The sequence below is a fragment of the Aplysia californica genome, unplaced genomic scaffold, assembly GCF_000002075.1.
Source record: "Aplysia californica isolate F4 #8 unplaced genomic scaffold, AplCal3.0 scaffold00042, whole genome shotgun sequence".
Lineage (NCBI taxonomy): Eukaryota > Metazoa > Mollusca > Gastropoda > Aplysiida > Aplysiidae > Aplysia > Aplysia californica.
In genome coordinates this window covers 1,100,853-1,126,257 of record NW_004797312.1, presented here as the reverse complement: position 1 = coordinate 1,126,257, position 25,405 = coordinate 1,100,853, and the positions used below count along the sequence as shown (strand labels likewise).

Here is a 25,405-nt window from a genome sequence, read left to right as displayed (position 1 = left end):
TTCTAGAGTAAAATTTTCCATTACAGAACTAATAATAGCATCTAAAGGTGACGCTATTTGCTCCAAAAATAAGGTGTTCCCCTAAATCGACAATAGTCGCCTCGCGCGCTTGGGAGCTGGCCCGCCCGTTGGCGATTATTGTCGCCTCGCGCGCTCAGCGGAGTGAGAGAGGGGAGGCGAATTTTGTCGCCTGGAGCGCTACGAGGGTTAAGAGGTAAATTTCGAAGTCTAACAGCTGGTGCTCCACTACCTTAGTTGATATTATTTTTGACTGCCTTTCATGCATGTCCCGAGATCAAAATTCTAACTCGCATCGCTTTATGCCTTACCAGAGAGATCAGGTGTTGATAGAATGCTTGGTGAGGTTCTGCCGGTAGACGTGGATAGAGACAGTTTTGGGGCATCTTTAGCTCAGTTTATGTACTACTTGTGGTGTGGCAAAATATGGCAGTTTATGTGATGGTAAGACATGTTTATTGATGTGGGCCTAGATCAGACATCTATAATCACATCTTTGAATCATGTAGATTTTCATAGCATCACAAGTTGTTGGCCTATCTGTCTATCTGTTATATAATACAAACCATGCAAAACCAAAATCACCAAGTGAAGGAACAAACATATGGTACCAACGAGAAGACAACTTTTACATGGAGGTTTTGTTGGTTTTTTTTAGAAAATAAAACCTTATTTGTAAAGAAAGAAAAAGTATCTGCCCCATTCAGAATGAAACACAGGTGTGGTCAAAGTGTGCTCCAGATATTTTGATGTCATAGTAATGACTTCTTGATGTTCGCTGGCTGACTGGTGTAAAACTACCTTTAACCCTGTTGTTGCCATATCACGTACCTGGTACGTCCCAAAAATGTCTAATTTTTAACTTTTTGCTGTACCACAGACATCACGCAAATTGGCAATATTTTGTTTTCCTGGTTGCCTAAAAGATTTTACATGTACGTCTCGCTAACCGTCTAACTTTACTTTCCTCTCTATGGAGATTTAGCCACAAGCACAGTGTGGATTCGTATTCAGGAATAATCATTTCTGTGATGGTGGTTTGCACCAACAGGGTCCTGAGGATACAAAAAGCATTTGGTTTGTGATATGGAAGTTGGGGGGAAAAATATTTAAAAAATTTTTTTTTAATTAAGTGTTTTTTACGCCTCCATTGACACAATTTAGATCATTTAAGAGGCAGTTTTCAGACCTTGCCTGTCAGGGCCAACCCTGGCTGAGAGGGATACAACATCCCTGCAGAAAGACCCACGTTACTCGATAAAAATGTTCTCCCAACTTGGGAATCGAACTCAGGTCTCATGTGTACGACAGAGAAGTGCCTAATGTTCTTGTTGATATGGAAATGAAGGAGTCTGGGGAGAGAAAAAGAATCTGGAGAGAGGAGTAGAAAGTAAAGACTTAACCAGTACCAGGCTTCATTCAATCATATGACCCATTTCCTTTGACTGTGCCGCCTGCGATGATACCTGTTAAGTAACCAAGTAAGTAACCGAGACCATTTCCTCTTTCTTTTTTGTCACAGGGGACGTTCCGACGTCGTGCTTTTACTGGTTTCTGTCGGATGTGAGTCGCTGGGAGGAGTATCAGGAGCTGCACATGGTGGGGCAGTTTGTTGCTCATGCCAGGCTGCAGAACTGTGACTTTTATTTCTGCTTTTTCAAGACTCAAAAGCGCATCGAGGTGTACTTGAAAAGGTCAGCCTTTGTTGTTGTTGTTGTAAATTTTGCAATGTATGGGCTTTCTAATCTGCTTGGTCTCCTGAAAAGATTGACCTTTGTTGGTGTTGTGGGGGTGTTGTTTTTTTGTTTTGTTTTGGTAAGTGTTGTACAGAGCTCGCAACTGCTTAAGATCATATGAGCGCGCAGGACTCTTAAAGATTTTAGGATCACCATGGGATCTTTAATAATGGCAACTTGCACATGGGCCCTCCAATATTTTTCGTCCTTATCTGAGAAGACTAGGTGTTACTGTTAGATCTTACCTACCTTAAAATCAGGGATATGGCTGAAAGACAGCAGTAAGAAGGAGCCTAGGAGTAGCTGTAGAAAGTCTGCAGAAAGAGTCAGGAGCCCAGAGGAAGTAGGGGGGGGGGGGGAGCAGGAAGTGGAGACGAAAGCAGACGATAGAACAAGGTTAGAGAGCGTGAAAGGAGGTGAAAGGAAAACATTTTAGAGAAGAAAGTTTTCCATGGCTGTCAGGTTTCAAACCCGGGACCTATTGAATGATAGGTGAACACTTTACCCCTAGACCACTAGAGCCCCTGGTTGTTGTTTTTGTAAATTTCTGCAACATATAATCTTGCTGTCTCTTATCTCAGGGCTGCACCCATGGCTCCCCGTTACAAGGTACTAGGGGAATCTTCACTTTATTCACAGATGTTGCAGTAACTATGGTTATATGTGCAAAACACCTGGTGGCTGCTTTTTAAAAAATTAAATATCCCAAATTTTGGAGAGCTGATATAGATACTGAATTTTTTAAAAATCTTTGGAATTTTCTCCGTTGGTATTCACATTTGAAAACTCTACAGAAATTTTTTGAAGAAGAAAAAACCCCTTGGAAAAGACGCTGCAATTTGGGACTTACTCTGAAAAACATAACATACTTTTAATTTTATTATGTCTTTCAGGTGTTAAGAAAGTTTGATGATTCAATTACAGTGAAAGCCAAAACGAACTCAATGCACTGTTAACTGGTGTAACGGGGTTTGCCTATTGTCAATGGTGTGAAAGCAAATTGAATTACAGTGTCAATGGCAAGGGGAACTTGCTTTTGAACATTGTAAGAAAGGGTTAGATGTGGAGATGAAGAAATTAAACAAAACATAATCTTGGTGAAAACGTAGGTGTCATGGGTTGTTGGTGCTCTCTTCAAATAGGCTCCCAAATGCCATTTTCTATTGTCTAAAAGCTCTTATCTTCAACTTTTTAATTTTTTTCTTTTTTTTTGGGGGGGGGGGGGGGGGTTCGCTCACTAAGCCCTCACCAGGATGCTGTCCCTAGACCCTACTGGGGGCCTATGAGTAATTTTCCTTTTCTGCTTTGTCCCCTGGAAGCACCAGAAAACCTATCCACTTCCCTGCTTTTCTGAGCAATTTCTGAGTGAACCGGTTTGGTGTTGAGGAGAACCTGGATAAAAGATTACAGTAAAAAAAATACTGCTTCATCTTTCAACATAACTTTTTTATGCTGCTCATTCAGAATTGAATGTAGTATCTTGTGATTGTGTAAGCATTTGTCTCAATGTGTGTACAGTGGAGTCCACTTATAACGAGTCCGGAAAAAAACAAAAAGTCTGTTATAAAGACACTATTCGAAAACCCCGTTTTTTTCTCTTCTTTACCTTTGTAAATAAAATACTGCTATAGCGCTATCAGACAAACATGCGAGTCGGTTCTTGCGGAATATTGCTGCTGCTATGCATATTGCATAGGCCAATTATACATAATGTAAAACATCGCAGGTTGAGAAAGTTGTTGGTGATCTTGCGAAACAAAGAATGGGAGAGCCCAAGTGTGTCAACAATGAAGGCCGGAGCGACTGAGTAGGGAGGGTGTGGCATGCGCAGACAAGCAGAACGCATCGCGTGATAGGCCAGCGTAAGCCTAGTTTAGATTATCAAGGCCTACCATGCCTCTCACTTCTCCTATGTCGGAATGGAGAGGTCACAGCAATGTGATGGATGGAGCAAATGTGTGATGTGCGCAAGCAGACGGAATGTACCACAGGGTCTCTCTCTCTCTCTCTTCTGGCGCTGTGGCTTCATAAACGGTCAGCGATGCTGACAGCACGCAGGAACTCAGCACTTGCCCGGGGGTCCTTAAAAAATGCTGAAAGTGGGTTACTGAAATGTCCCAGCAGACGGGTTCTAGCACGATAGCTGGCGGGACATCTCAGGAACACATGGTCCATAGTTTCGACATCCTCCTTGCAGGCTCGACAGAACGGATCTGGGTTGTCCGCTGGCACAATTTTGTGGAGATATGATCTCAGCTTGGGCGATTTTCCACCAGTTCTCGTTTGGGAGAGAAGCCGGCGGTCCTGTCGTCTGAGCGAGGCCTCAAGCTGGTATGACGGCGGCTGGGCAAACGGCAGTTTGGGTTTCGCCTCTCTTTTCCACTTTGCGCGGGTCGATCAGTGGATGACGGCTTTAGCTGTCGAGAAATTGATTGGCATGTCAATCTGGGTAAGCGCTGTTGCTTCTTTGGCGATGCTGTCAACTTCCTCGTTCCCAGCCAGTCCAGCGTGGCCTGGAATCCACTGTAAGTGGATGGAACATTCAGAGCGTTGACACAGGGTGTGCAGATGTTGACAGATTGAGCAGGCCACTTTTTCCGATTGGTTGGTAGGGCCGTATGAGAGGCGCATGACTGCTGACCTAGAATCAGTGTATACATGGATGCGTACACTGTTCGGAAGGCTGCCTGCTGTATGTAGTGCCACAAGCATGTCAAGCGCTGTGTCGAGAGCTACAAGCTCGGCCCTGTAGCTGGAACAATACCGGCCCGCAGGTACGCGTTGGTCGAGTTCGATATCACCGGTCTTGATCAGTATTCCACTTCCTCCATACTCAGTACCGTGCTTAGCTGAACCGTCAGTCCAGACTTCTACATTGGGCAGGGGGAGCAAACGAAGTGTAGTCTCTGCTGCTGCTTTCCCGACAGCTGGTTCTTTAGCACGCTTGCAGTCGACGACAAGATCGGTGCTAAAAGTCACGTTGTATGATGCAGCCTTCCACGGTTGTGTGGGGGGTAAAACAACCAGCTCCTCACATGGGTACGTATCCAGTTCAGTTTCGGCTACGAGGTTCTGGGCATGCTTTCTCCAGTTCGACTTGCCTGTCCGCGTGGGCACTGATTTTGTTGCGGAGGCTCTGCGTTGGTTCGTTGCAGGCAGACGCATGGAATTCTCGAATGAGATGGCAGTCAAGGCATCAGCTCTATGCTTTAGTGGTAAAATGTCTGCTTCGATGAGGAGGCTGTCCACACGAGTATCATTTGAGCAGCCTGTGACGATTCTTGCTGCTTCATTCTGCTTTCTTTCCAGTTTCTGCAGGTTGGAGGGTTTGGCAAGAGGCATGTAGGCAGGGGCACAATAGTCGATATTTGACCTACAAGTAGCATAATATATAGGTTTTATGCATTCCTTTGAGGCACCCCAGGTGCTGCCTGTAAGGGCTTTCAATGGTCGAAGTCTGCTTGACAGTTTTAGCTCAAGGTTTTGGATGTGGGCGTTGGAGGATAGAGTACGATCAAGTGTGAACCCAAGTAAGGTGGGGTTGGAGTTGAAGGTGATGGGGGAGCCTTTGAGTGAGAAGTGAGAGTGCTGTTTTTCGCTTGACCTCGTGAGTGCTGGTGGTGAAGAGGGTGCACTCTGTTTTCTCCGTACTGATCTCCATCTTGTTTTGCTTTGCCCACTGCTCAAGTAAGTTTATGGCTCTTTGGACACTGTTTTCAGCCTGATTTATGTCTTCGTTGGTGGCATATATTGTATAGTCATCAGCATAGAGTCCCGTCTTCACGGCTTCAGGCAGGCCTGCTTCAATATCATCAATGAAGACAAGGAACAGTGTGAGGGACAGGACGCTGCCTTTGGGGACTCCCTGCTCGAAACAGCGAAGCCTGCTTATTGCGTTGCTGTGCTCGACGCAGGCATATCTGTCTCTGAGGAACGAACCTATCCATTGGGTGATGCGGCAGGGAGTAGATTTCTCAATCATCTTCTCCATTAACCTTGTGCGCCATACCTTGTCGAAGGCACGCGAGAAGTCTACGAGGGCTAGCACAGTTCATTTCATTTTGGGATGAGCCTGGAATCCATCGGAGATATGTTGTGTTAGGCACAGGACTTGGTCTTCAGTAGACCGTAACTTTCGGAAGCCCGATTGGTTGTTGCTCAGCAAGTTGTTGCTCTCCAGAAAGTACATCAGGCAGGTCTTGACGAGGGTCTCCATCAGCTTAGCAAGGCAGCTGGTGAGACTGATGGGGCGGTAGGACCCAATCCTTCCTGCAGGCTTATTCTTCTTGGGTATCGGTATGATTTTGGCACGTCGCCAGCTGTTTGGGACAATGGCCATTTCCCATGATAGGTTGAAAAGACGGAGCAGGGCAGAGGTTGCGATGTGTCCAAGGTGTTTGATCTCAGGGTGTGGTGGGGTTGGGGAAAACAGCGGGCGAGTTAGTCCAGAGCCCTTCTTTCTGATCGCCAACGCAGAGCTGCCAGTCAACATCGCTAGCGCTAGAGAAAGAAAACTGATTCGATTTTTGATCAAGTAAGAGTAAGACCTAGAGGTCATGTTGAAACAAAATCATCACCAGGGAGATAGTAAAAGGAAATAAACAGAACTTCAAACTCATAGATTAGGCCTACTTTATAGTTTCCCTTGAAATTATTACTGGATCCCTTATACTTATAGCGAGAATTCTGCTATAACGGACATTTGGCACCGGTCCCCTCCCTCTTTTTATAACAGGATTCCACCGTGTATAATGTTTTTTTCCAATAGCTGTGATGTTTGAATCTACACCGAGCCATGAGCTTGTGGTACGGGTACTGGCATTTGTTGTCTCCCTGTTGCCATCAAAATCAAATCCACTGTCGGCACTATCATTGGATTAATTAGATGTTTGAACACACTCTTGATCAAAATCCAATAAACCCCCACCCCTCGGAGATAATGAGTTAATACTGTACTGACAAACAAACCAAACGTCGGAAATCTAAATCTTAATATTGTTGTCCTCAACCGCCTGACTTTGCAGGGGATGCCGGCCATCTGGAAAACCAAGCATGAGCCAAAGGCTGCAAGAGGTGTTGAGAACTCAGCTTCCCAACAACCAATGCATTTTGAGGGATGACACTCCAACCCCGGGGCCTGTGCGACTGGATATAAATGCTCCGTGGCTACTAAAGGAACAGAATCCTAGTGAAAGGGAAAATGATGACTTGTCTTGGTCACAGGTGGGTCTTTTATTTTCCTCTGGTTTCTCTTTTCTTTTTTTTTTAACTGTTCATGAAGAAAGTGGTGTCAGTATGCTAGCTTTGAATGATAAAGTTCTATCTGACAATTTTAGCCATTTTGAGTTACCGAGACTACGAGGTCAAAAACCAAATGTTCTATCTGCTTTATCCAAATCGTACGATTATTCTGTGTCATTTTCAGGATATTCAAAGAATTGCATCAGAAAAAGCTTGACATGTTGTGAAATGCAAATTTATTTTTTTGGTCAAATTTCTCAAAGCTAGGTACTGAGCAGATAAAACTTTGTCATTCTGAGGTAGCGAGTAGTCTAGTCAATGTTCACCCAGGTGAAAATGGGTAGGCTACAGGCCTGTGGCAGTAAGAGTTATTCTCAGTGTGTCAATGTTTGAGCTGGAAAATGTCACCAAATGGTTACTCAAGAAGCTCAGAATATTTCAGAATGTCCTCAGGGTAGTAATAAATTGTAAAGCACATAGAGCCTACTTTCTAGTGGTGATATGTGCTATGTATATAAACTATTATTATTGTTGTTATTATTATTATTATTATTATTATTATTATTGTTATGATGATCATCATCATTTTTACAACAATAAACCATGCATTTAACAAAATTGTCGAGTCAGATATCCATTTTCAACAAGCCTTTGGTTTCAGTAAAATCCAGTTGTAATATGATCATGAACATTTTGAATCCATAGTTAAATACGAACATCAGTCAACAAAAATGTCAGGTAACAATTCCATCTTGGGGGTCAAATGTCGTTTCTGTTTCTGTACGACTTTTCTACTCTTTTTATTAAATGTGATCCAGTTTCAAAAGGAAACCTTTTTCTTCGTTTGCTAAAATGTGTAATAGGTGGTGCCCATTGGAGGATCGGTTCGATTATGTTTCTGGCGGCTTCAGTGCACACTATAAATAGACCCCTGCCTCAAACTGATCGCCCGACTCGTGGACTTAAAAACATGTTTGTTCTTGAAGATCATATTCAGTTTTGTTCGGTTTGTGCCAAGATGGTAGCTTCTCCCCCTCCATGGAGAAAATTCTGGCTAGCCCCGACGACTGAACCGAACCGATCTTGCCAATGGACACCGAGTATATGACCTGCTAAGTCTACAGGTAACACTAAAAACTGAATGGACTATACTGGCAAGCATTCAATAGCAGACGCATCTGTCTATCTTGGTTTATTCTCTCGCAGTGTTTCTTTCTGGACTTTGACTATAGTCACCTACAAAAAAGCAAAAGCTACGGGCTGGCGTTTGGGTGCACACAACACAACTTAACACTGATACAGGCTTGACAGCCTTCCCGAAATTTTCAGGAAATTCCAGAATTGCCATCGTCGTTCCCGAACCTTTCCCGAAACGACGGTTTCCCAAAAGTCGTGATGTGTCCCCCCCCCCAAATAATAATAACAAAACGTGAAGGCATAGAAATGCTGAGGACGAAGGGGTATTGCAAGCTCGGAAAATCTGGATCGATGCTTAGACAGGTATCAGTTTTGACTATCACTATCAAAGATTACTCGGTAATCGTACTCGATTCAAATATTTAATACACATCGCCCGATATACGCCGTCTTTTTGTTTCCGTCAAAAGAAGAGTCTTCCTTCCTTCCACCTTCCTTCAGTTCAGCGCCATGTATGTTGAATCTGGTGACATCAGGCCTTCTATCTGCTCAGTGTTTTCATTTGGAGTTTCAAACACTGAAGGCCCATTCCATCATGAGCGGTCCACCAAAATGCAAAAAGATGAAATTGATGAAATCAACTCAGCACCAGATGAAATATTCAGCAGAAAGGTTTCTTGGTGTAGATCTAGAACTCTAGTTCTGAAATCAAAACTGGTAGAAATCGTCCCTTTCGTACAAGGAAGTGATTATTCACACCGGGTGTGGGCATAAGAATTAATATTATTCACACCGGGTGTGCGAACAAGAAATAATTTTATTCGCACAGGGTCGAGCCTACGTTGATTTTAGACCTCGTTTGTCACACCCGGGTATCCCATCTTTTGGCAAAGGCTTTAAATACTGGACACTAGATCTAGATCTAGACTCTAGTATAACTTGTTTCAGATTTAGGGTTGAAGTAAGCATGCACTCATATCTCTCTCTCTCTCTCTCTCTCTCTCTCTCTCTCTCTCTCTCTCTCTCTCTCAAGGCACAAAGAAAACAAAAAACGAAAAAAAGGGATTTGAGTCATTATCATTGACACAACAATACACAACTTGAATTCCAATTTCAGTTGGGTTTTTTTGTATCGCATTGCACAATTAGAATAAGATCTATCCCTACTAAAGATAGATAACAAGATTGTTCACTCAGCCCGTACAGTGTTCGCAGAAGTCAGCGCATTGCTTCAGATGGCGCTGGAGTCTTTGTTTTGAAGCTCTTTCCTTTCTCCAGAAGAAGAATAGTCTGTTAATTTCACTTTTATTGTTTTTCACACAAGTCCAAGTAGGGTCTGTATGCACAGTCCGCACTTTTTCGAAAAGAGGAGCGAACTATCTTGTTATCTATGATCTTTGTCCCTACGCTAACGAAGATGAAAAAATGAGATAATTTCCATCCTTCTTTTGAAACGCCCTGTGCCTGTAATATTTTGTAGTGTTCACACACCCTGTGCGAATATAATTTCATAGTATTCACACACCGTGTGCGAATATAATTTCATAGTATTCACACACCCTGTGCGAATAACATTTCATAGTATTCACACAGTATTCACACACCCTGTGCGAATAAAATTTCACAGTATTCACACACCCTGTGCGAATACAATTCCATAGTATTCACACACCCTGTGCGAATAACTACAGCCTTCTTACAAAAAACTCATGGCGAAAAATGAGAAAGAAAAATATCATGACAAAGACAAAAATACCATTTAGTGAAGAATTTTTTATTTCAATGATAGAATAAAGTAATCCTGTTATCTTTATGGCTGTGTACTCTCCTAGCATGTACTTTACTGGAATGCAAAAACAATTCCTGGTTAAACGCATATGTTATGACCACATTTGACAGAATGGCCACCTCTCGTGACATTGTAACACACGAAACACAAAACATACAGAAGTTCTTCCACACAGTTAAAAAAAAGAGCTTATAATCAAATGCTTCCATGAACGTGTGAAGTTGATGATAGAAAATAACTCAGTAATATCAGTTCTTGTGAAATAAGTCCCTGAATCTCGTAGAATGGGGTCGATACGTGTGTTACATCTAAAGTTACGTGTGTTACATTCATACAAAACATGCAAATCTTCAAAGTAATGATAGAAATAGGCAAAACAAAGCAAATTACCATACTGAAACATATCACAATGGAACAAATTGATGTTTAAAGCTGAAATTTTAACTGACCAGGGGACCAAAAATGGGTTTTGGTGTAGTGATCTCCTTTATAAACATTTTATGAATCATAGCGCAGTAAATTTCACCGCTCTTTCCAGGCCACTTCCAGTTTCCAGTAAAATTTGACATGACATTCACCATAACCCTGTTGTCCCCTTTTCTGTCACTTCTTTATGGTATTTTTTCTCATCACATCTCACAAGCACCCAGTTCCCAATACTGACCACACAGTCATCACTTTGAGATGGATCACTTGCATTCTTAAATCCTTCTAAGGAGTACACATTGTATTGGACATCTTATTTGTCGGGTGAATGCATTGTAACTTCTCTGCAAGGTTCCCCTATCATTCAGTACACTTTCTTGACTCCAGAAACTTCTATATATCTCTATATTTTGCCAGGGGTCCTCATAGTGTCAATCTCATTTTGTGAGAAGTATATTTACATTTGGCTTGAGCTGCTGATCTACATTTCCATCGTGGAAGTCTTCTTCATTTCTGCACTTCATATATGTAACACCACTAAAAGTTGACATTTTCTTTGATGGTGATCCAAGGAAAGAAAAGGGTGCCTTTATTCACAGCCTTTGACAAAGCCTGCTTGTTCTTGTCTCTTTTTCTGGCTGGTGTTGCAGCTTCAACGTGGTTGGTGTTGGCGCGATGTTCCTTCTTCTTTAGCAGATGCTTTGTGACGCTTCAGGACATACTTTCTGTATTCCTTCCTGTCAGATTCTATCATTTTAACATTTTTAAAAAATTCTCTCCACTCTTCTATTCTCTTTGGCTCTGTAAGATGCAACTTATGTTGTGTCATCTTTGCACGCTGCTTTTTTTGTCTTTTGGATGGACGAATTGCTGAGGAAGGACATGAAAACAAAAGTTAAATTTGACAGGGAATAAGGCTGACTGTCTTACTGTCTCTTTTAATAGGTGAATTTTACTTTCAATTCGCATTTAATTGTTGTTCTGGTATGATTTTGAAATCCACCAGTGTAGTACAGTGTGACCCATGTTCTGAGGTACTTACATAAATTTTTGTTAAATTGTTTTGTTTGTTTTCCCGAACAATACACCAGTATTGGCAAGAGGTCGCTAATATTTGAAATTTAGTCTTTAATTAAATGATCTTTGAAGTCCAATGCATAAGTAAATCAACTTTGATTGATATCAATGTTGTTTACAGAAAATTATCGTATGAAACATACAATGATACACAAAAATTAAATTAATGTAAAATATTTACCTTTTTGCCACAGCTTGAAGTATCACCAATGCTTGTTTCCTTGTCAGCCACACTGCTTTTTTGCAAAAAGTGACCAAATATTTTTTTCGAAGTGACTATTTCTCCGAACGTTCGGAGAAATAGTGCCGATCTTTATTTCTCCGAACGGTTTCCGGCTTCCGGTCGCCTGATTGTTTGCCTATTTATTGAGAGAGTTCGGCGTCAACTTTCATTCTGCCATTCTGTGAGGTCTGGGAAGGAGCAAATTTTTGGGTCTAGATCTATTTCAATTTTCAAGAGCTAGTCTAGAGATTTTTAGATGGGTGTAAAAACATAAAAAGAAAGGTTTCACAACAGAATCAAAATTAGAACAGCCCATAAACAACCACAAAAATGAACAAATAAGGGCGTGTGTCTACCTGTCCTAAGAAGATTGGCTGTTTTAACCCTAAATGTGCGTAATTAAAAAAAAAAATACAGGATATTATATCGTGGGCCGAGAATTCTAACCGTCCAACTCCGATTTCGTAAATTTTGCAGGAGAGACAAAAAACTGAATTCAAAGGCTCCTATGGGGATTTATCGTCTTTTATAGCGCTAGACTGGAATACATGACTCTACTTTTAAGTATTTAAAGCAAAATTACCGAAATTTTATTATTTAAAGTCCTAAACCAGAGTTATACGGATAGACCGCTCGGTTTTGGATTTCTGACCGTCCAAGTGTCGACGAACTAAATGTTTGTTTAGAATTCTCCAACCCGACGGGGACGCCACACGCTTCGTTACGTCTAACTCAGTCATCGTGACACGTTAGTGTTACCGAACAACTCGAAATGACTACACCTGCAGTCAATTTAATAGGAAGCCTACGATAAAAGTTCTAATTAGTACTACATGCTACTGTAGATCTAGAATCTAACAATGATACTGTTGTTATATCCAAAACTGAACATCGCACTTTATTTCTTCATAATTCTAATTAGGTAATGGGCCTGTCCACAGATTAAGTGTGTCGTTAAGTTTTTACTATAAAGCTACTATTTGATCCTCCATTCTCAAGGAAATTGTGAGAAGGATTGGTTACTTGTCTAGCTACAAGAGAGAGAGAGAGAAGGGTGGAGGGGCTTTTAGAGAGAGAGAGGGGAGGAGTCTGAAAGAGAGAGAGAGAGGAGAGAGGGTGGGGGGGGGGGGGGGGTTGGGGCAGAGAAGAATTTTCATATACGAATTGTCTTCATGGAGCTTCTTTTATGGCTAATTTTTCCTGTTTGAAGTGCAGATTCTGTCGCAGTGCTTGTTTTGACCTTCCCCTTGGTCTCTTTCCCTGGGCAAGTTCTCCATAGAGAAATTGCTTCGGAATCCAGTTGTCGTCCATTCTCTTGACATGGCCCAGCCATCTCAAACACATGATTATTTGTAAGGTTGATTCATTATGAGCAACAACAGCAGCATCACCAACAAAGAAACGGTCTCATATTGTTGTTTGGTTTGTTGATTTTGGTCTTGGCTCAAAGTCGAGCAAGATTGAAAAGCGACCCATCATTTCTCCAGTGGAAGAAACTGAAACGCTTCTTACTCTAAAACCATGGTTTAACTTGGTTGGAAGACTCTAGAAGTAATAAGATTTTTTTTTTAAGCTCAACTAAACCTCATATAATACATCCCCACCTAATGTATGGCCTATTTAAATAACACATTTTACATAGAAAGCCATCAAGATGAGGTATGCCATAGCAGCATCCAGTGTCAACAGGAATGAATTATCCTCTTGTCCAAGCACCATTATGAGGCTTTAAAATGCTCTACCCAATGAAGCTAAAGCTCAGATTGGCTAAAAATAAACTACACAAACCAAAACACAATACGCTGCATCAAATTAGACTTAACCGTGGGTTTTAACTTGCTCACTGAATTCTAGATTGTCATAGAACTTGAGGTAGTCAGATGGCACAACAGACTTCATTTCTTGCATGTGTTTGAACTTTCTACCCTGGTACAGAGGCAGTCCCGTCATGTCTTTATGGAGAATGTCTGTGGACTTGCCACGCTTCAAAGGCAGATGTGACCAGTCATCATCAAATCTCTGTTTGTATTTAATTTAACCATCTGGTGTGTATTGAAGTGGTCTAATTAAACTCTGGTTGGTTAGTTTGATGAAATCAGAAAAGATACAATGAGTCAAATACTTGACAACATAATCAACATATTACTTCACTTTCCTACTTTCTTCCATTAGCCTGACATAATCAGCTGGGTAGTCGATGTGCTGTGAGCACTGTCCAGCTCCATCTGTTTATAGCCCTTCTCTAGGAATTTTAGTGTTACAGTTTTGCCATTGACAGAGTTGAAATGTAACAGTGCAGAACTCATTATGACTTTGCAGTTCTGATACAACCACATCCATCTGAATATAATGAGCTGGAGTCAAATCAGATGACGAAAAATCAGTCACACAAGGAGCACGTTCATTTGCAGTCAGAGCACCTTCGCATTCATTTGGAGACATAACATACACAGTCCTTGCTCTCTAGTTCCTATACTGTGAAATTGTGTACATTCAATTCCTTGCGTTGGTGCGTGGATATAGCATAACTGATTGCAGGTCCACTGTGATGTATTTGATTTTGGGGCTGCCCATGAATTTTTCCCTGTCTGCTGTCTTTTTTTGCATGCCCCCTCTTCCACATTCCCCTCCTCAAAGCCCACACAAAGATCACACCTATCTTTTCGAGGATGGAACAATGACAGGTTCATAGCATTGAACTCCTCTTTAAATTTGAAGGTAGAAAGAACCCCCCCCCCCCCCCCCCCTCATACTTTTCTTTATACAAACGGCGGTACACTGCCTGTAAGTTCTGGAAAACAAGTTCCAAGTATAACTTACAGGAGTCCTTCCGGAAAAAATGAGATGGCAACTGGGGCAGATCACGAAGAAACTGTTTACGTACCTTTGATTCTGTAGTCTCCTCCCTCACCCTTTTCTCTGAACTGGAACCTCACCCTCTGCTACACCCAACCCACATGTGAGAACATTGTGAACACACTAGTTACAAAGTACAGGACTTTAGAAGAAAGCCTTGCACACTTTGACTCTGGCCCCTTTCACTCGCAGATGGTACTTCATGGACCATGATCTTCTGCTTTCTCTCTCCTTTATCTCCACAGGCTCGACACATTCGACCAACCCTTTAAGGGCTGGTGGGGCACCTAGAAAGCTTGTTTTGGGCCCAATTTATGCAAATTGGGGTTATTACATATTATAGTACCTGGACATTTCCTGAACAATATCCAGAAACGTATGTAAGCTTTGCTACATCCTAAAGCTGTCTTTTTTGTCCAAGTGTTTCTGCAAAAGCACATGTTTTCCAGTCGGTTCTTACCTTTATCGGCTGTTTTCTCACAATTCTATTTTTTTACACATTATCCCATTTTTCTGCTCTGTTTCTTGGTCAATTTCAATGTAACTTTAACAGCATGCTAACAACACCTAGTTCTAAATTTTGGCATGTTGAATTTTTGATTAATGTAGTAGTTTTTGATTTATGGGCTTAGAAAGCATGAATTTTCCATTTTTTCACTTTTTTTGCAAAAACCCGATTGTAAGTGTCATAAAATAAAAACTAAAGCATATATCAAAAATCCAACAAGCCAAATATAAGAGCCATATGTTTACTGTTGCAATGCCAAATTAAAAGTGAATCGGTTAATAAATAAGGGAATAAAATGGGATTGAAAAAGGTATAGAAAATCCAATATGGCCGCCGTTTCCATAGCAACCGATTCAAAATATACTTTTTGAAATATAGATTTCAAATCCCCAACAGCACACAATGTCCCACAGCAAATATGGGCACTCTAGGCCTTGTAATAACCAAAATAGACCTTAGGTGCCCCACCAGTCCTTAACAAAAGCAGCCTTTTCTGATTTTACATTTATTTATAATCAAACGCCTCCTTCGGAGCAAAACGTTATCGCCGTGATCCACAACGGCGGGCTACCTAAACGAATTAGACGGTTAGAATTCTTCGGTCACGGAAACCAGTCGGAAATATACGGTTAGAATTTTTCTTTAAAACAAGACTTTTGTTTGTCAAAATTGTCCTAGATTTTAATAGGACGTAGCCATTCGTCATGTCAATTTATTTAAGGAAAAAAGCAATTCGAGAAAATTTCGGAGTTAGACGGTTTGAATTCTCCGCCGACGACATGTAAATTATGGAATCACACACAAGGGGCCTGCGAGTTTCAGTACATGTCATAATCGGTTTTGGTGGAACGCTCTAACATAACACATTAAAATCTATATCATCATCATCATTGCCTTTCTCACCCTGAACCAGGGTATAGGCCACGGACAAACACCTTCCACCTTTCTCTATCATGGGCTAGCCTCTTGATGTTCCTGCTGATGTAGAAACTCCTCCGTCTCCCAAGATCGAAAAATAAAAAGCTGTGTTTGTCCATAGAAATGCGAAAACATGCGTGCACGAGCCGGGGATCAAAGCCCGGACCTTTCGCATCCTTAATTGTAATCCTCTAGATCTATCCATTCTTTGTTAGTTTCTTTTATTTTTCTTCTTTCTTTCTTTGGTCGTATTTTGATAAATAAAAATTCACATTTTTTTGTGTGGAATTCCTCGTACATGTACATGTAAGATCCCATGTTCGACCAGGATTTTTTCAGAGAGTTTCAATGGTACCACAAACCTTTTTTTCTGTTGGCAGATACATGGAATACAATGTTACAGTCAGACAGAGCTTGCAAAAATATGAAAAACAAACTTTATTTCAACAAAGTCGACCGACAAATAAAAAAGATGTGAAATTCCAAAGTTTATTGGGACTTGGAACATTTTTCGCAAATTTTAAAAAATGCATTTGGGCAAGGAAGTAGAACTTCGCGCCCACTTCCAACTGCTTCGCAATTTTGTTTCGAAGTAAAAATTCAAAGGCAAAGACTTCTGATTTGATTATGCAAAAGAGTTCTGTTGTCACTGGGAATAGTTTCTGTACCTATCCCCAGTGTCACTGGGAATAGTCACTTCGATGATAAAGTAGTGGTGACAGGACACAATCTTTTCGGACTTAGGATGTTATCTCGAACCATTCTGTGAGTCCCTCTGACGTTCGTCCTGGTTACAATGACAAACATACATAATACATAAGTACATTTTTAAATACACAAATAGTATGCATTTTCTCCTGCATTGGATCACTCTTTTTTTGTGTTTGTAGATTCTATATGCTTGCTTTTACTAAGATCCTCTGCTTCTTCTTCTGTGGTCGGCCTCCTCCTGAGAACTGCAGCATGCAGTCAGATACGTGACGACCTCTTTGGGTTTGGTCCATCTAAGATCTTCTTCCCCTCCACCCTTTCCCCCAACAGAACTGCCCTGGCGTGCTGCAGCCTGGGCCAGCAGACGACAGCCCACCGGTTGGACCGACAGTGCCGCAGCATACAGGACCCCACGCTATGGAAGCGGCTGCAGATTTTGGGAGACTGGAGGAGAGTCAGCTTCGTGTCATGAGAATGAGAGTTGGTGAGCTCAGGCACATCGGGCTGCCTCTAGAAGCCATCTACAAGTATATCAGTATTCAGAAGAAGTGGGAGATTCTGGCAGGTGAGTTATTGTAGCTGTTGTTTTAGCTGTAGCTTACTGGCAGGTGATTTATTGTTGTTGTTTTAGCTGTTGCTTGATAATAATAATAATAATAATAATAAATAGTATTTGTATAGGGCACCGGAAAATCCAGTGCACAACAGCATTTTTAAAACAAACCCAGAAACCATACAAATTCCAAAACAACGAAAAACTCATCAAACCCTTCGGCCTCAGAATCCTTGAGGACCTCAAGAATTTACACTTTTCCAAACAAGACATCCAACAAATTCTTTTCCCCGACCTCCCTCCGTGGCACCTCACCAAGGCAATAGTAGACTTACAGCTGACCACACACAACAAAGAAAGCACAAACACCAAAACTTTTAAAGCAGAATACAAAAAACTAATTGATAAATACCCCGGTGCGGAGCTCATCTTCACGGACGGCTCCAAAAAAGACAATGAAGTAGGCGCCACAGCCCTATCTCCCAACAATACACACCAGAGGAAACTCCATCTTGATGCCTCCATTTTCACTGCGGAGGCCACTGCCATTGACATGGCACTGGACTCTGTAGAAAATTCTCCTAACAAATCTTTCCTTATCCTTTCTGACTCTCTGTCTTGCATCACCTCACTCACCAACTACACACTCTTACAACCAAAAATAGTTAGGCTACAACAGAAAATTCGTACACTATCCGAAACAGGAAAAAACATCATGTTCGCATGGATACCCAGCCATGTGGGCATCCGAGGAAACGAGCAGGTAGACGACCTGGCGAAGAAAGCTTCATCCCTTCTGCTGGGATCAACGACAAACACTCTCCCACAGACTGACTTTAGAAATAAAGTCAAAAAGTACACCTCTAGTCTGTGGGAGAGCCACTGGGAAAACCAGAAAAATAATAAACTATATGAAATAAAACCCAAACTAGAACAGGGAAATCCTTCGGACCTCTCCAGAAGAGACGAAGTCATTTTTACTCGATTGCGCATCGGACACACGGCCCTGACCCACAAATACCTCCTACAGGGAGATGAGAAGCCGTTCTGTGTCGGATGCGACACAGATTTTACTATTAGACACATCTTAACCGAATGTCTAGACTTTGGAGAGATCTGAAGGAAATATTATAAATGCAAGAAATTGCAAGATATTTTTTCCGTCGTTGTTCCCAGCAGAATTTTGAATTTTATAAAGGCCATCGGCCTTTATGGTAAGTTGTAAAATGAAAATTGAAAACGTACTATTTAAAATTTTTATTGTTACCTATAAGAGTTGTTTTAAATCACAAGTATATTTACACTGAATTTTAATATTTTAGCATTTTAAAGTCAATTAGTTAACCAATCGTGCTATGAACTTTTGCGAAAGTAGACAACTTGTGTTTCACACGCTCATATGACCTTAGCAGTTGCGAGCGCCATAAATCCTATACTACATACATACATAGGGCATGTCCCCGCTCGAAAGCAAGCTCAATGCGCTTTACACTATATTATTACCCCAGCAGACCATAGATCACTCAGAAACATTCTCAGCTTCCCGGGAAGCGTACAGTGCAAGCAGCTGGTTAAGCGCTCAAACACTAACAGTCTGATAAGATCTTTCACTGTCTATAGCTGGGTACCCATTTTCACCTGGGTGAAGTGGGGAAAATTCCTGTAAAATGCCTTACCCAAGGACAGAACGTCGGGCCCGCGGCTCAAACCTCCGAACCTGCGACCTCACGATTACGAGTCCGATAGCCTAACCACTAGACTACCGACGCCACAATTTACATAATGCAAGTATATTAGTTTTCAGAAGAAGTGGGAGATACTGGCAGGTGAGTTATTGTTGTTGTTTTAGCTGTAACTTCTTCTTCTTCCTCTATAGCTGGCTTTCTCCGGAGGGCGGCAGCCTGCCGCGTGCAGTCATATATGTGACGACATTTTTGTATTTGGTCCATAGCACATCCGGCCCGTTTTGGGTATTGTCTTGCAGTTGCAGTCTAATCTTTGGCACCTATATGACCTTATTGTGTTGTGAGTGCCTTAAAACTCTTACTAAAACTAAAACTAACCAAACTTTCATTTTGTTCCCGTCACAGAATGCTTTGGCCTGAATGCCGAAGAAACAGAACTGTTCCGGTCCTTGATGAAAGCCTCTGAGCTTCCAGGGAAGACTTTCCTTTTGGTGTACATGCACTCATCCTCTTGTAGGCTCCAAGATCTGCTTCGGGCTCTGACCCGCATGGCTGAGATAGAGTCCAATGATCGTGTCTACGAACTGATACAGGACCTGTGGACAGAAGCGTACAACAAAAATAACAACAGAAGAAGTACATAGTTGAATGTGACGATAGAAACTTTGTGAAATCAGCAACCAGAGAGGGGGAAATCTTGTATGTGTGTATTTGTGTGAGGGAGATGATTTGCCCAGGAGTGTGTGAAATGAAAGACAGAGATAGAGAGAAACAGCACCAAAGGGAGAAAATGGGAAAAAGAGAGGGAAGGTCTGCATAAATTTGTGACATTAGGCTAGGTGCACACTGGGAATCTTTAACTAGGCGTCAGTTGTAGTCTTCTGTTCGCGCCTCGTCTCAGTTTGTTGGGTAACACAAAAGTTTTGAGCAACAGTTGCCGGCAAGTTGCGACAAAACACAAACTTTCAGTCGCCAAAAATGGGAGCTGCCTGTGCATGCTGTGCTTCTTTATTTCATCGTTTACACTTGGGTGACAAAACTGAACTAATACAGGACTTATGATCATCAGAAACATACACAAATAATGACAGTAACAATCAGTGATTGAAGGGAATAGAGATGGTGATGGATATTAGAGATAATGTTCACCTTCAATAACTAGGATGTATTCCAGGGGGAAGACTCCCACGTGCTCACTCATGGCTGAGATAGAGGCCAATGATCATGTCTATGAGCCGATGCAGGACCTGTGGACGGAAGCATGCAAGAAAAATGTTTGTAAAATTATAGCTTGCTTGCGAGACAATTCGATTTGTCATTTTGCAATTTTGAATGTTGGGTCACTGGTAAATTATTTTATGTCACAAATTAATAGCCAACAACTGTTTCTGTATAATTAATCAGTTTATATTAGAATTTGTTTTTATGAGGCGTGACCCTCACTCTTTTTTCCTATACTATAATGTTATGGCTATCCTGTGATTACTACAATGTGCATACTGTTTTTAATGAAGCTTCAAAGATTACATAGTATTCTGACAGTATTGTACCTTTTTTTTTTCTTTAACATTTTCTGTGCTGACTTTTTTGGAAAATGCAAGTGACCTGTTTTTTTTCCCTGGTCTCAGGCATTATCCAGGCTGTGTTCACTGTGATTTAGACACTGAATGTGGAAGAAGAGGTCTATACTGAGCTAACCACCAGTGGTCACAAACTATTTGCAGTAGAAAGATATTAATGCAGCAATACACTTCTACCATTCTTTTTTTTTTCCGCTGTATTTTGAAAGAAAGGAAGTCTTCTGTTCTATGATCTTCAAAATATGTATAATATTATGAGTGTTTAGAAAAACTTACATTACTTTTTGTTGTGGCTTCTCACATTGATACAGACAACAAAAAGTCAGCGTAAGAAACATATATGGTGAGCTGTAATCCAATCTGAAGAGAATTTCTTAGTGCTTCTGACCTGAAAAATGTTTACTTTGATCTAAAGCTGTGCATGTTACGTTATGAAAAAAAAATATGTGAAACATCATGGTGAAATCAGGCGCTCGTCAAAACATGGAAATTGAATATATCAACATTGTTCTGCCTATTTGGCAATATATATTTTTTTTTTGGGGGGGGGGTCTCAGCACCTTTTATGACCCCTTTAAAACACATTCCTGCATAGATTTGACTGAGAAACATGGATGAAAGGCACAGAAAACGTATGTTTGTAGTTTCCAAGGACACTAGAGCTTTAGAAGCCATCAAACTTTGACGGCTGTTTTCTTGCTACTTTTACCTCTGACGCCAGGCGTACTCAATCTCTTTCAATTGCAAATATCTCGACTTTTATTCGAGATAAATGGTTGTTTTCATCATCAAAAGGAAGACAAATGAACTGGCTTTAAGATTCTACCATATGCCATATGGTATATATATATATATACTATATAACTCCATATGCCCGAAAATTGACAAACACCTGATTCCACCAAGTCGTGACACCTGTTGCCCTTTTTTATGTGTTAAAATGCATTGTTACACCCTTCTTGCTCCATCCATTGTCTTTCACCATTTAGTTTCACTCTTATGGTTGTTTCAACTCTAATCTGGTCCAAAAATAACTTGGGTTATTGTTGACATGACACACCTGAATTTTGTCATAGTGTCTTTCTGAAGATAGACGACCACTCCTTTTGAGGTGTTAAACAGATGTGACTCCTTCAGAAAAGAATCTGGTACAAATGGTGTTTCCAGTCGAACGCAGAGAAGCAAACGGACTATAAACTTTGTGGTTTTGTCAGCTGAAACGCACATTATGTTCAGCACATCTACTCTCATTATTTTGCCACACGTTATGGATTCGCATTAATTTTTGATTTATTTAGGCGCTGTTTGCGTAAATTATTCTGAAATATGAGTTGCTGCTTTTAGTTTGAGGATAATAGACATTGTTACCTCATAGCCCTTAATTTGTGTTTATTCAGAATTGTAGTATAATTGTAATACATGTTAATGTTATGAGCATTATCTATATATACACTGACTTAATGTTCGCGGACAGTATTGCATGCACACGTATCTCAAAAGTTGCCAAAAAAGATGTTCGTCTGTATGCAATACTGCCCGTGTATTGTGAATTTCTATTTAAAATTTTGAGTTTGAAACTAAACGAAAAATACATTCCTAGGCCATTGTTCTAGTACGGTTGCAAATAAATTCTTATGACACCTAAAAACTGAAATAACGGAGATGCATGAGTTCAGTTTCTGCTGCTTGATAATGATATGTAGTTTTGTTTGAAAAATTAATCATAAGCCATTTCTGGCCCGATATTTTCATTCAGGACGTAACTCATGGTGTCTGCTTCCAGTTTATGATTGGAAGTCACCTTTTCTTAATTTAAAAAAAATAGTTTTCTGTACCGGTATGTACAAATTTTGTAACATATGTCTTATCAAATACAAAGTAAATAGATATATTGTGTAGTCTGTTTAAAACAAATGCAGTTAATCCAAAAAAGGTTTGGAAAGAAAAAAAAATCCCTTATTTAAAAAAATTGTTTTATTTGAGCAACGTCTGTAACCTGAAAATAAGGCGATAAAAAAGGAAAAATGCAGGCAGTCCCTCAGATTTCGCCTTAAGTAGTCTGCACTGTACATAGACAGTACAAGAAAAAACTTCGAACCTGAAAATCTTTTGACTGTGTGCGTGTTCACTATGTGCCTGCAAGACTGAATTAGATTTAAACCACATTGTGTTGGTAAATTCTGATATTTTGGTGGGTTTTTGTTTTAGGTTTAGTAAAATGCCATTTTCAGTAAATTCTGCTTTTTGAGTACGTTCGTCTTCATGGCTTATTGGGAGGAGAGGCACAAACGTCATTGCCATGTAACCTACATTTTTATCTTTTGTCATGCTAGATGCCCTAGCTGAGAAACTTTGAGTTTGTAGTTCGGATATAGTGGAAATTGTGTTTTCCTTTCCAAGAAAATATAACTGGTAAAAAAAAAAAGGTACATTTTACTGGTATTTAAGATGTTTAACAAAACCTGTCCTGTTATGTTGTTGATAATGTACGGAGTTGTCCAAGACAGCTCACTTTATAATTATGTACTAGTTATGCCATTTACTCAGCTGGGCTATAGTGTGAATGACCCTGGTTGAAATGCCGAATGTGATGTTTTGAGCCCTCAAACTGTTTGTCGGCCAATAATTGACCGGTTGTGTCCTCTCTGCGCTTTGCAGGTTGATTCACTATTCGTAAACGGGTGTTGGGGGGGGTTACAATAACCACATAGAAATAGCCGTAAATCTGTACATGATATCCGTATGTGTAGATACTATGAAAAAGTAGACATGAGACTTCCAGCTCGGGACTTTTTACGCTTTAATTTTTTTATTTGATGGCAGAACTCTGTCGTTGAATATGCTTCGACAACTGAAAAATCCATCACCATAGGTGACAAAAATATTGAAACTATGTTTGGACCTGCATCAGGAAGTACGTTACTTTAATTTGTTGCGTAAATATTTTTGAAAGTACTGTATTTTTTATGTAAATGGTTACTATGATGGCTTTTCTTTGCCTCAGTAAGACTTTGAAAGGGGCGATTTGGATTGGGATGCTGATAAGACAGGAGATTGTCGGCCAGTAATTGACAGGTCGTGTCCTCTCTGCACTTTGCAGGTTGATTCACTATTGTAGTAAATGGGTGTGGGGGGGGGGGGGGGGGGGGGGGTAGGGGTACTATAACCACATAGAAATTACCGTAAATCTGAGTACACGATATCCATGTGTGTAGATACTATGAAAAAGTAGATATGAAACTTCCAGCTCGGGACTTTTTACGCTTTAATTTTTTTCTTTGAAGACAAAACTGTCGTTGAATGTGCTTCGACAACAGTCAAAAATCCATTGCCGTCATCATCATCATCATCATCCAGTGCCAGATCTACAACAGACATCGGCCATCATGGTTCTCCATTCATTCCTTTGCTCAGATGCTCTCAAAAAAAGCTACGTTTCCCTGATCTTTCCCTGTTTCCCATTTGTTTACGTTCCCTAAGTATGGTGTTCTGGGCCTACCCCTGCCTCGCTTGCCCTCAATATTGCCAGTGAGAGCTAGATGTTCAAGACCGTTATTTCTATTCAGGTGTCCCAAAAACTGCATTTGTCGTTTCCTGATTGTTTTTGACATTGAGCGTCTTAATTGCCATAGGTGACAAAAATATTGAAACTTATGTTAGAGCTGCATCAGGAAGTACGGTACTTTACATTGTGGCGTAAATATTTTTGAAAGTACGGTATTTTTTATGTAAATGGTTACTATGGTCGCTTTTCTTTGCCTCAGTAAGACTTTGAAAGGGGCGATTTGGATTGGGATATTGATAAGACAGGAGATTGAAGTCTAGATCTAGATGTTGATTTATATCGTGATAAAGCAGATGATTAGAGTAAAATTGTATAAAAACCGTCCCAGCAAACCTATTAAGTCAGTTTTTTTGGTTTTTAAAAATTGATTCAGTTACTTTAAATAGAATACAATTCGTTGATTGTTTTTCTGCTCCGATAACAACTTACCTGTTTGTGTACTGTAAACTTCATTTCAAATTTGTATTCTAAGATTTGTTATATTTCTGTATCATGTAAATAATTCTGACGAATGACTAATACAATTTTTGACAAAACTGCTAAAACTAAAATCATGCATTTTTTTTTCTTACTTATAAAAAATTTCCTACAACTCTGTGACATATAAACAGTTTACATTAGTTTTCGAACTTCTTAGGGTATGTGGATAATTTTGATAGTTTTGGATTTTCTCATTTTTGGTTAAAGTTCAAGTTCCTTGAAATAATTTTGTTACTTTTAACTTATGTGTTAGAATTGACCAGCGCATCCATTTTCCAATCAGAAAATGTGTGGTGTTATGTATTTGATGATGCATATTAAATTTGCTCTTTATACCATACAATTTATGACCTGTTTGTTAGTGTAGTTGTTCAAGGAAGTTTTCTGTTTGTTGACTCTCCACCTACTCAGCCTAATCCTGTTGGAAATTAACTCAAAATTCAAAGGTCCCAGTTAATAAATAGTAATAAATTATGATTAATAGCATAATTTGTATAGCGCAAATTCCTGCTCAACAGCAAGCTCTATAACATTTTATGCAAGTTTTTGCTGTTTATAGAACGGTAATGAAAGAAGGGAATGCTTCTTTGGCAGCCAATAGGCCAGTGTCAAATGCGAGTGTGTTAACATTACTGCTTACTGCTTACTGATCCCATAATCCACGAGGATCATAGGGGCGCTGTATGATAGAGAGCCTGTGAGGTGCCTCCACTTTTCACGGGTTTTTTTGCAAGTGCCTAAGTTTTGGATAAGGATTTCCCTGTCCACTCTGCAATGTTGTTGGTCCACCTCTTCCTTTGCATTTATGATAGTTAACATAGTCATTCTTAATTTCATTTGTTAGGTTTTGCGTCAATGCTTGGAAAAATTCTTTTAATTTTTTTCAATCTTAAAGAAAAAAG

General features: G+C 40.4%; 1 protein-coding gene across 1 annotated transcript in view; it reads left to right on the top strand.

Annotated features, from left to right (window-relative positions):
- LOC101853914 overlaps positions 1 to 20,903 on the top strand; it is a 47,562-nt gene extending 26,659 nt beyond the window's left edge. Inside the window, exons 11-14 of the mRNA XM_005092201.3 lie at positions 1,541 to 1,712; positions 6,779 to 6,977; positions 16,971 to 17,205; positions 19,284 to 20,903. Coding sequence (XP_005092258.1) covers positions 1,541 to 1,712; positions 6,779 to 6,977; positions 16,971 to 17,205; positions 19,284 to 19,522 — 845 coding nt within the window. The 3' untranslated portion in view covers positions 19,523 to 20,903. The remainder of the gene's footprint in view (positions 1 to 1,540; positions 1,713 to 6,778; positions 6,978 to 16,970; positions 17,206 to 19,283) is intronic.
- Positions 20,904 to 25,405: the final 4,502 nt, after the last annotated feature.